At 38.0% G+C, this 12544-nt stretch overlaps 1 protein-coding gene across 3 annotated transcripts in view; it reads left to right on the top strand.

Annotated features, from left to right (window-relative positions):
- The window catches only part of SLF1 (SMC5-SMC6 complex localization factor 1), a 34638-nt gene extending 25456 nt beyond the window's left edge, over nucleotides 1–9182 (top strand). For 2 of the 3 annotated variants that reach the window (XM_027662954.1, XM_027662955.1), the window contains 6 exons: nucleotides 374–519; nucleotides 2500–2666; nucleotides 3165–3271; nucleotides 5169–5261; nucleotides 5657–5839; nucleotides 8234–8730. In XM_027662954.1, the coding sequence (XP_027518755.1) occupies nucleotides 374–519; nucleotides 2500–2666; nucleotides 3165–3271; nucleotides 5169–5261; nucleotides 5657–5839; nucleotides 8234–8730 (1193 nt within the window). Of the gene's footprint in view, nucleotides 1–373; nucleotides 520–2499; nucleotides 2667–3164; nucleotides 3272–5168; nucleotides 5262–5656; nucleotides 5840–8233 lie in introns of all 3 variants that reach the window. The other variant, XM_027662953.1, reaches the window with a different exon arrangement.
- Nucleotides 9183–12544: the final 3362 nt, after the last annotated feature.

Raw genomic sequence — 12544 nt, 5'->3', positions numbered from 1 at the left:
TCTTATCTGAATTTTTGTCACTTAAATATTTAAAAGGTGATCACTTGCATAACTTCACAAATAAATAATTTTATTCTCAAAATAAAGGTGTAACTTTTATAAAAGTATATTGAGAGCATTTTAAAAACTGATGCAGAAAAACTGATGCTTTGTCTTTTAACACATTAAATGTAGTAACTGGTCATTATCTTAGATGATGGTTAAAATGTTTTTTAATGTGATTATTTTTACTAATTCTTCTGGAGAATAGCTTCTAAATCTGGAAGAAAAAAAGTCTGGAAGAGCTATATTTCTAGATAACTAGATGTTTAGATATTTGCATTCTCGTTTCAATATTCACTTTATGTTTCCCCTCCCCACTGCTTTTATCCAGATTTTTCTATATGTGAATTAAAAATGTTTATTTGTGCCATACCATCCCTCTGGCTTCAAATGTTTGTCGCGGAAGCAATTTTAAAACACATGTGTTTACAGAGGAATATAGCTGTTCCTATAGAACCTCTTTCTCTTCAGAAAATAGTAAGTAACTCTTCTACTCCTTAATAACTTTTCAGACTTCAATATTTGACAAGTAATTGGATTCATAAAAGTCTTGAAAAATATTTTTTCTTTGTGGTCTAAGGTCATGCTTTTTGCATGCATTGTCTTCCATGTGTTCCACTGCATATAAATTTCTCTTTGCCTAAGATCTAGGTCTGGAACAATGGTAAGATTTTTCTTGCCAGAGAATTTGTCACACCTGATTTATTTGTTTACATGCAGTTAACTTGAAAGTCAAACAATGAAACAACAGTAAACACAATAAAAGCTTTTAAAAATAATCTCTGATGTAAATATTTATTGCAATGCTACATTTATAATTAAGGAAAATGCCAAATAGTGTGATTTTTCTGGGCTACCTTTTCCTTCTGTTTTTTTTAAGAGGTGACAGTCTATTATTCTGCTGTGTCCAGGCATTTGTTACATACAAGATTTTATGATTTTGAACCACATTGTATTCCTGTGAATTTTTCCTCTTAAAAATCTTCTTCTACTTACAAACCTTTGTCTGCCCTCAAATCACAATTTGTGATAGTTTGTAAGGACATAAATGATGAAAACAGTGAAAGAAATTCTTAAAACCATGACGGCTGGCAGGTTGCAGGCAGATCGGGGTGATCACACGATAATGACATGCCCTAACTTAGAGCGTCATTTCAGTAATCTTAGTACCAATGCCTAAACAGAATATGGAATCCATAACTGTTTCACTGTTTCTCTGTGTCCTAAAATTCTACAGTTAGAGTCACAGAAAAACAAATTTACATCTTCATGCATACACCATACATAAGTTTTCTTCAATTTTACAGGAGTTTATTGTCAACAGAGGTCACTGTTTATTAATACAGTATGTTTAAACAGAGCTCAGACAAAAGACTCAGAATTTTAAAAATAAACCACCTATATATCTAATATTTAAGTATATAGCCAACACATATGCAGCAGGATTGCTATTTTTAGTATTGCCATGACTACTGATCATTCTCTACAACTACTGAAATGTAAATTTTTATAGTGCTTGAAACAAGTTCATGTGCTTTTTGTGGCTTTCCTTAGTATTACTATGTCTCCTTTCTTATTCCATATAATAAAAACTATCATTCAGTTTTGTGAGTTCTTCTCATATAGCATCTTATCAGCTGGGCTTTTCTCTGGGTTCAATGAGTGACATCCTACTCTCTGGTGGTAAATGTGCAGTGAAGGCACAAGTAAGGTGTCCCTCACCCACAGCACATTGCCTCCAGAATCTAGAGTGATCTTAAGTAATCTAAATACTAAAAGCCTTCCATAATGCCTTGTTTCAGATATAGTCATTGAATGAATCCCCTCACTGGACTTTTTCCTATGTTTTTGTCAAGCTGCAGAAACTTAGATGAATTTTTTAAATGAGCTATATAAGTAGGTTTGAAGCTCTGTGTTACTGGAAAGAAGCTAACATATCTAGAACACCCAACACTATCTTAATAATGAGAGAGCACTAAGAGATCACTAGCTTATTTTCTTTAATTGCTCAAAGACTTAGTCCAACCCTTCATCTTAGAAGAGGTGAAGGAGTGGAATGAGTATTTCTTTAGCAAATTGCTCCCTGGGTTGGGAGCAGGAAGTTTATAAATTCTTTCATTAAATACATGAAAATCAATTAATTGTACTCCACTCTTATGTCCAGCTAAAGTGATCCAAATTTTCTCAGCTACTAGAAGCCCAAGAGAGAGGTCTAGAATTTCCCAGTTTCTGTCTCAGACACAAGCCACTCGCCTCTGAGGCCAGTGTAAAGAGTGAATTACAAGAATATCAAAAGAGATTGCAAAAGATTGCTTTAAACTATCTATATGTACAATCGTTTAGTGATCAGATTTTTTAAAACTTAAATGCAGCAAGCTGTGGGTCATAGATGACTGCTTTGCATCAAGAACAACAAAAGAAAATTACTTCATTTTAAAAATACTACTTCTGCAACAGGTCTGTTCCTATTTGCCTGCTTTGAGAGAGATAGCATTGCATGAGACAAAGATACACAAAGCAAAGAAAAAGAAAATAGGGCAACAGCCATGCCCTGAGTCTCAAAGGGCATTACAGATGCTAAATGGCGATAAGCAGAACCAAGTCAAAGTGCTGCCTGATCTACCGTAAGTAATACCTATAACATCACCAGTTTTATTCTGCTTTGGGGGACAGCTTCTGACCTGACACATTTCTTGAACTTTATATGACCTGTTTTGTTGTCTACAAATTACTGCAACTGACAGAAAACTCCATTGTAAACCTGTAACACCTCTGGGCTGGGGTTTCCCCCTTTCCCTTTGATCGTCAGTTTCAGTGTATATGCAGACTGATGTAGTTGTATTTGCCCAGTTTTAAATTTATAGGGTACACAGAGAAGTTGAACTGTTCATACAATTACCTTTAAAGAAAGTTTAATTATGGGCAATGGAATTTTATTACTGTTTTAAATAGTTATAATTAAAGGACATAGAAATTATGTAATTAAGACATTTTAGAAATTACACTGAACTGGATAGATCTAAGTATGCTATATATAAAAATTTAAAAACATTAAGTATATGTACATTACTTTAAAACATGAAATAGCGATTTTAAACCTGTCCCTTTTGCTCTCTTTTCAGAGACCTAACCTTTAAGAAGCTTACAGCAAAAGCAGAAGCTCAGACTGCACACACCAAGGAGAATTGCTATCTTTTGGCTGAAGAGGTATACAAGAGAAATATTAAAGGTATTCTATATATCTAATATATGTTAAGAACTTTAAAATGGTTATAATTGACAGTTTCAGGTTTAAAAACTTATCCTGATGAAAGCTGAACTAAAGTGATGGCTTATGCCCAAGAATTATTTTCTTATAGTTCATGTTTGGAATTATATATATGGTGCGATAAAGTTGCCTTCTTCATTACCCTCCTCCCAGATATTAAATAAAATGTACAGCTTGTGTGAGCATATTCCAGTCTTGCCTGCCTTACTTTGCTAATCCACCTCAACCTGTGCTTGGTAGGATCAACGTCTTCTGATTTGAAAGTATAATTCAGTCTTCATCTCTGAGTCCTAGACATTTTGTGAACAAAGACTGAGGAGTATGATATGTTACATAGCTGTGTTAAGCATATGGACCGTTTTCTTCCAGGCATTCAGCCCAGACTATGAAAGGCATTTGGCTTTTGTCTTAGCTATACTGGAACTCAAGTACCTAAGGAATAAAACAGCATTGCAGTAATTCATTTGTTTCCTCCTTATTACACAAATTTAATAAATTGTACTTTGCATGAGCCCTTGCTTGAACAGAATTACTTTCTGGAACTACTTTTTGTCATCTTCATCATAAGAATTTTACCTGTGACTGTATTAATATGACACCCAAGAGAAGGCTCAGAAAAAAACCTGGCAAAAGCAAGCTGGGATTGTTCAAAAAATAAAAACAGAATTGTAGCAAAACACTGAAGGATAAAAGGAAACCTCACGTCCTTTTGTTATATAAGAGAGCTTCAGTAACAGAGCCAGACCATACATTTTAAAAATTGGTTCCCTTTCTCTTTATTGCTTTTGCAAGTAAAATTGGTGTGAATTATTATGTGCTGACTTCTACAAAGAGAAGTGAGCTGAAGGACTGGGAGGGGGGAACAAACCCTGCTTTTTTTCTGTTCTTCCTCTGCCAAAATTGTAAGTAGTGTCTTCTGCTGAAAGAATGAGTATGGAGCTGACAGATTTACAGAGTGAAGGTATTAATATAACAAAAAGTTCCATGTAAATCTTATCACAAAGGTTGAGAGATTTAGCCTGAGATATTTTGAATTTCTCAGATGTTTGGTGCATCATCCTTCACCTAGCATCAGGATTTTCTTCTGGCTCTTAGTCAAACCTAATCAATTATTGAAAGCAAAAGAGCATTTAGAACGGTTCTGAAGTTTTTATTATGCAGAAACTAATGGTGTCTTTACGTATAAGCATCAGCTCTCAGTTGCTTGTTGTTTAATTTTTCACACTTATTTCAGCTTATTACTAGTGCTAGAGATTTTTTCCAGAGGATTTTCTTATTTTTATTATTATTACTATTTCTCTCTTTTTTCCCTCCCTCGCTGCTGTAGCCAAGTCAGACAGCCTATTGAGAAACAGCAAACCATCTGTTAACGGATTTGAAGTTCTGAATTATACTTGAGTGTGTAGAGGCACTCGTGCTTAGCCAGAAACATTCATTTTGAATTAAGCTATAAATGCTGTGTAAAAAGAACCATACATTTTAATGTAGGTTCATGAATAAATTTAAGGGAGGGCGACTGCACTCTAAAGTTTTATTGCTTCAAAACCTGGTATTTTTTGGTGTTCTGTGATCACTTGGTGCTTTTATAGTGTGATTGAAGCTTTAAACCTTGAACTGGAGGGGAGATAATTCTTGTGTTAAACCGTTTGCAATACAATTTCATTGCTAGATCTCTAGTGGAACAGAAGCTCTGTGGTTTTTTTTTTCTTAAAGGATGGTTAAAAAGGATAAAGGAAAATCTTAGTTATTATTGAGTTTTCTGGTACACAGCCAGGTCTCCTAGTTCCAGACACTTTGATTATTTTCTTTAGTTACTATCTTGCCTAGCCTAGTGTAATCTATTAATTTTTCATGGTAGGAGAGACAGCCCTGCATAAAGCTTGCATAAGTAACAACGTGGAGAGATTGATTCAGCTTCTCTCTTTCCCTGGAACAGACATTAATGTTAAAGGTAAGTTATTCACTTTCTCTAGAGAACTAAGAAATAAAGCCGGATAAAGAACTCTATTAATATCTGTTTGGTAATAAAGTTTGTATTTATACTACTAAAACTGTCTTTATTATGTTTATTAACAACACAAAATGAGGACTTTTTAGCAAACATTGAGGTAAGATGAATTTGTAACTGAAGTGAGTTTTACCATCACATCTTCTGCTGATTTTTAAAAATGCTATTTAATTTTTTTCAGATTTTTTCAGTACAATTTCTTGTTTTGAAATCACAACCTGCCACTCTAGCCATAATGAACACTAAAAATTAAAGTATTTTGCTGTGTAACAAATTACGTTATTAACATTTCAGTACTACTTCTGCTGTTTTAAAACTTCCCTTGATTTATAATGCAGACTATGCTGGCTGGACGCCTTTGCATGAAGCCTGTAACCATGGCAGCACAGTGTGTGTCCGTGAAATTTTGCAGCGTTGTCCAGAGGTAGACCTGCTCAGTCAAGTGGATGGGGTGACTCCTTTGCATGATGCGCTGTCAAATGGACATGTAGAAATTGGCAAGCTGCTACTTCAGCATGGGGGTGAGTGCATTTATGCTAAACTGGTTTAGGGAAATTATCTATCTGTTCTAAATCCATGTGAAGTTCACAGCATTTTTCTTAATAGTTCTTTTAAAATACAATGTTATTATGAAAGATTTATTTTAAAACATTTTTAAGCCGAGCTGGTTTGGTTACAATAAAAATAATACTGTTTTCATAGTTATCTTGATCAGGTGAACATGAAATTAACCAGGATTTTCACATTTTTTCCAGTATGTTGATGTTTTTATTCTGCATTTTACACCACATGCATTGTAACTATATTCTCCATAGTCATTAATGAAGGTGCAGATTACCTAGTCGGCAAGCAAGGCTAAGGATTTTCTTTTGTTTTGATTGATTTTTACCACAATGCAAATATAATAATGTATTTCAACATAAATTTGTTCAGGATTTATGAAAATTAATGTGATGGTCTTTGAAGAACACAATTAGCTTGGTAATTAGTTTAAGAAAGGAATTTATATTGTAATCATGATAACTGCTGTTTAGGGATAATAGTGGGAGGGATGCCTTAGTTTCTAAAAAAAGATACATTGCCCCTTAGGCAGGCACATGATAAATGTTTTAGCAATATTTTTTCTTCAGTGACAGGGTATTTGTATCTTGGTTTGAAGTATGTATTGTATCAATATATTTAACTTACTATATTTTTTAAAAGAACAACCAAATAAAACAACCAAAACCAAACAACTACATAGAATGGTCTTGGGTATCAACTCTTCCTTCTTTTAATTAGTTTATTAAAATGTGTGGTTTTCAATATCTGTACCACTGACCTACTGTGTCAGCATAAACTCTGTTTTATATGCCTAGTCGATTTTTTCAATAGAAATCATTCTATGTGTAGTCATGAGGCAGAAAAGTGCACTGTGTTGAGATGGCCTATTACTTAATTAAGGTAGAGAAACAAAATTTTATTTCATTCTTGGCATACAACCAATATTTACAGTCTTCTTCTGCCCCCTAAAGGCTATGTCTGTGTCTGTTGTGCAAGTACCGGATCATAATCAGTACATTCCTCTGCAGTTCTGCCTCTGTGTTGGAGGAGCCTCAGTTCTGTGATTCCCAGGTGTTTTATATGTTTACTCAACCATGTATCTGACATGCCAAGCCAATACCTGGGCTCAGTTCCATCAGTCTAAGTGATGCAACAGCCAATATTATAGTAAGCCCAGCTCCTCAATTGGAAATGGCATTGCACTGGCAGATGTACATTTTTCCTAGGCTATTGTGAAAAATTGGTACTGGATGATCTTGTTGTGTTAGGGGAAGAGGTCTACTTGCACTTGCATTCTTCAAGGTTTTCTGGCAACTCTAAGGCTGCAAATATATATTATATTTGCCTTTGTCAATCTCTGAGTTATGGCCTGGTAAGTAATTAAAAAGACTGTGGTAGAAAGAATCTTACCCATTCAGTGTGAATTTACTCAGCTTAGTAATTTAGAACATATCTCTTTAAAAACTTACTCCATTTTCTATCTTTAAAAACCTTCAGCTTGCAGAAGATTTAATGATACTAAATAATCAGTAATAAATCAGGGCAAAGTTAAAATTTCTACTATGGATATGTAATGCGAGGCTTTACCTTTTGTCAATAAAATGTATTTCTGAAGAAGTATTCAAGTTAAAGTGACATTATTTCTTTACCAAGTAACCCAAATTTATGTAAGTAGATTCCTGATGTGTTCATCTTTGAAAAACCCCTTTAGTGTCTTAACAACCTTCCTTTTTTCTTTCTGAGGCAGCCTTTCTTAAACTTATCAGGAGATGTGTAAGCTGTTCAAATATTAATAGGTCCACTGTACTAATAAACAGGAAATACTGAAAGAATGCAGTGTAGTCTGAAAAGTAAACATGTCTCATTTACTCACTTTAATTCTATTTATTAGAGCAATTATGTTTTGCATTTCAGAAGTCTGTTAAGACCAAGTTTTGAAACTCAGTTGTTGGGGAAGACTTGGATTCCCACCTCAATAGTTTATCTTGCTGCATAGCGTAAGGCAAGATTGGCCACACCATCCTGAAAAGGAAAATAAAGATCATCACAGTAACATGCCCTTAATTTGAAGTCAGTGTCAGCAATTAACCTGGTCTGTAAAGTACTTAACAGAATTTTGCAACAGTAATAACATTACATTTTTACATACTCTATGGAAGTTAACACAAAAGCTTAAAGAAAATTTTACAAAGGGTCTCTCTACATGTTCTAGATTGTATTGCAAATATGTAACTCATCAGTTACATCAACATAACTTAGTATGAGAAGGAACTTAAACAGACTTCTAGCTTCTGGCAAAAAACAATCCAAAATCTTGTTTGGCTGCCAAATCAAATCTGCTGTTGTTATTAATGTTTATATTTTCCCTGCAGGACCAGTCCTTCTACAGCAAAGGAACTCCAATGGAAAATTGCCACTGGATTGTGTTGAGTCAGCAGCAGTAAAGGAAGAACTTTTGAATCTTGTTCACCCAGAAGAGAGCATTGAAAGCTTTTATGAATGCATGGAACAAGAGTTTTGCAGTCAGCAGAGAGAACTGTGTTTGATTTTATTTAATAAGCTGCTGCTGAATTATTGTTCAGTTTATAATCTCTCTTCACCCTTGACTTTAACTCTCAGAGAGGTAGCTTGTTCAAATGTACTTCCAGTAATGGTTTATGGTAACTCCAAGATGAAAAACACGTTTTCTGAAGACTGGTTAGTAGATACATATTTTAGAGAGCTAGAAACTTTTCAAAAGCTACCACAATTTCTTCAAGAAATATCTGGAAACATGTTTTTCTTCCCTGGAGAACAGATGAAAGTCTTGTTAGCAACTCTGGAAACTATGGTAGAAGCATATCAGCTCTTAAATCTTTATAGCAGTTAAGTTCTAAATAAGCCACATTGGCTGCATCTTGGTTGTTAACCCTTGGTATTGCCCTAGCTTTTTTTCTGACAAATTTCACAGCCCTACACATCTCCCACAGTGTTACTATCTTCCTCTAGCAGATCCTGGAAGTCAGAAACACTGATTCAGCACAGCTTTTTGGCAAAATTTTTCCAGTACTTGCCTGACAGATCTAGATGTCTGTGATCTTAGGAGGGTGCTATATTATTTGCAATGAGTTAAGCTTTGTATTTTCTGTCTTGAAAGTCTTTATTACCTGTCTCATGCCATAGGTCACTTTGGTTTTCAGAGGTAGTGACCCTAAATTTAAACCTAGTAATTGATTGTTTCAATCCTTGAGAAAGGCTTGTGCCTACATATTTTAATATCCTTTAATAAAGCTAATGTTATAAATATCTGTCATGAAATAAAAACATATGGAAAAGCAAAAATCAATTTTTGTCTTATTTATCCTTGTCTTATAAAAATTAAAATTGTTATGTAAATTAATTATATCTTGTAAAATTCAAAACAGAGGGCACTATATCTATATTTATACTATCATTTCCCATGTCTTTGTTTGATAGAAATGGTCACACAAAGAGGTGTGGAAAATCTTCTCACTCATCAGCACTGTGTCGCTTGTGGTCACATTCATTTGTGCAGTGACTGCCATAAGGAGACTGGTCCAGATACCCAGGTGATTTACAAAACTGTCAGCACATTATGGAGTTCTTGGAATCTGGTGTTATCCTGGTGTAAGAGTGTGGCAGTTTGAGCCACATTAGAAATCCAAAATCCAATTTTCCAGGCTCCCCCCACCCTTTCCCAACAATTTATCCTAACACTGGAGAGAAACTTTCAGGCTAGAGGCTTCTGTAGGGGAAGGGGGAAGTATATACATTTATTTACACAAATAAATATACCGTACAAACTAAAAGCAACTCTATATATATACTTACATTTTTGTCAGTCAGTCCTTTCAAGCCCCTCCTTTAACTTCAGTCCAGGAGCAGCTTTTCAAGGCTGATCCATAACACAGTCTTTGCCATGGGAGTGTTCTGGGCTCCTGAACACTCCCCCCTCACCAAGTTACAGTTGTTTGTTGCAGTCTCTCCTCCTCATGAAGTCCAAGAAGATAGCTTTGAGTCCTTGCTCTTCTGCTGCTGTGTGATTTCTCTCTCTCATACCTCGGTTCGTAGGCTGCTGCACTGGAGTTTAGCTTATCAAGCGTCCACATCCTGGAATGTTGATTTCTCCTCGGTTTTTCGGCTGTCCTGTGTCCAAATCACGGCAGAGACATCCTCCAGGCCCGTCTCTATCGGGGGTCCGTCTCCAGTTCTTGCCTAAGATCCTTCTCCCTAGCAATCAAGCCTCCTCCAGCCCATCCACTTGGCTCTGCTCCAATGCTGAGCCTCGCATCCACTCTCACTAAACAGCAAGAGGGAAAAACAGCCCTCCTCTGCAGCTTGGCTGGAAAGGTGGAGGGGGAAAGAAGAAGAGGGCCTGGCCGCAGGGCCTACCTCTCTCTCTCCCACTTACCAGTTGTTCGTGAGTCGCATCCCTCACATGCACTCATTCCAATGCTGGCCTAGGCAGAATTAGGGGGGCCGCAGGGCTCCCCTCTTCCCCCCAGAGGGGGAGAGAGAAGGAGCCCAGCCACCCCTTGCCTTCTTCACCTACACCCAGCAGACACCCACAGCAAAACAACCAAGACAGAACTGCCAACAGCTTCCAGTGCTGTGATACATGATTTTGAGCAGAAGTGAACAACATGGACGGTGATTGGCTCTCCAGGGAACACTGCCCTGGCATCCAATCACCTCTGAGCCCCTCAGCCTCTCAGGGGGGCCAATTTCAAACTATGACAAACTGAAAACAAACTTTAGGTGATGTTAAAAAATTTAGGTCCCTGGTTTCTGGGTGGCAGTGTGTGTGGAAGGATTTGGGCCGGTTCTTATGGCATTTGACACCTCCTGTTACCTGGGACTTCACACCTGAACAGATATTCGACCCTAGCAAACTGACACATCACCTGATAGAAGGGTACCTTGCCTACCCCAATCAAAACCAGCAGCTTCTTGCCCTGTACTGGGATCTGGCCTGTGCTTATCGAGCCACAGTTCAATACTCTCAGAAGGCTGTAGTGGAAGCAGAGACACAAACTGCATTGGAGGACACTATGGTTGAGGTAGGGACTCAAACCACAACAACTACAGTCATTGCCCCACTAGTGAAAAAGAAGAAATGTATAAGGCAAGCTACAGGTCCATATCTGTGCCAGACATGTTAGAACTTCAATATGAGCTGGAGTCAAAGGCAGACAAGCGGTGCCACAATTGATATCGCCAATGCATTTTTCTCCATTCCTCTGGCAACAGAGTGCAGGCCACAGTTTGCCTTCACCTGAAGGAGCGTCCAGTATACCTGGAATCAACTGCCCCAGGGGTGGAAGCACAGCCCAATCATCTGCCATGGACTGATCCAGACTGTACTAGAACAGGGAGGGAAGTTCCAGAACACCTGCAATATATTGATGATATTATTGTGTGGGGCAAAACAGCAGAAGAAGGTTTTGAGAAAGGGAGGAAAATAATCCAAAGCAAGGTAAATGGACCTGCACGGGAGATCCAGTTGTTGGGGAAAAAATGGCAGGATGGACACCGTCATGTGCCCATGGATGTAGTAAACAAAATAACATCTATGCCCCCACTGGCTAACAAGAAGGAAACACGAGCTTTCCTAGGCCTTGTGGGTTTCTGGAGGATCCACATTCCAGGTTACAGTCAGCTTGTGAGCCCCCTCTATCAAGTGACTTGGAAGAAGAACCATTTTGAGTGGGGCCTTGAGCAACAACAGGCCTTTGAGCAGATCAGACAGGAAGCAGCCCATGCAGTAGCTCTGGGGCCTGTACAAACAGGACCAGCTGTGCAAAATATCCTCTACACGGCAGCTGGGGAGCATGGTCTCACCTGCTGCATCTGGCAGAAAACAACAGAAGAAACCAGAGGTTGACCATTAGGGGTTTGGAGCTGGGGTTATCAAGGATCAGAAGCCCACTACACGCCAACAGAAAAGGAGATATTAGCAGCCTATAAGGGGGTTCGAGGCACCTCAGAAGTTGTTAGAACAGAAGCATGACTCCTCCTGGCACCACGTTTGCTCGAGCTGCACTGGATGTTCAAAGGGAATGTCCCCTCAACACATCATGCAATCAGTGCTACATGGAGCAAGCGGGTAGCTTTGATCACACAATGAGCCCAAATGGCAAAACCTAATTTCCAGGAATCCTGGAAGAGAATATGGACTGGCCAGAAGGCAGAGATTTTGGAGCATTGCCTGAAGAGGTGACTCATACTCAAGAAACACCACCATATAATGAGTTACCAGAAAACTAGTCAGGCTATGCTTTATTTACTGATGGATGTTGTCGTGTGGCAGGAAACCATCAGAAGTGGAAAGCTGCTGTGTGGAGTCCCACACGGCGGGTTGTCGAAGCTGCTGAAGAGAGGGTGAGTCAAGCCAGTTTGCAGAAGTGAAAGCTATCCAACTAGCCCTAAAAATTTGTGAACGAGAAAATTGGCCTGTGCTGCACCTCTATACTGACTCCTGGACAGTGGCTAACACCCTATGGGAGTGACTATAGCAATGGAAGAAGGCCAAGTGGCAATGCAGGGTAAACCCATCTAGGCTGCTGCATTGTGGCAGGACATCGCTGCACGGGTGGAAAACATGACTCTGAAGGTGCGTCATGTCGATGCTCACATACCCAAAGGTTGTGCCACTGAAGAACATCAGAACAATGAGCAGGTGG

Source organism: Corapipo altera, unplaced genomic scaffold (assembly GCF_003945725.1).
Source record: "Corapipo altera isolate COAL_440 unplaced genomic scaffold, ASM394572v1 61167, whole genome shotgun sequence".
NCBI classification, from domain to species: domain Eukaryota; kingdom Metazoa; phylum Chordata; class Aves; order Passeriformes; family Pipridae; genus Corapipo; species Corapipo altera.
The sequence above is the reverse complement of the archived record's forward strand: the minus strand, read 5'-3'. Positions and strand labels throughout refer to the sequence as shown.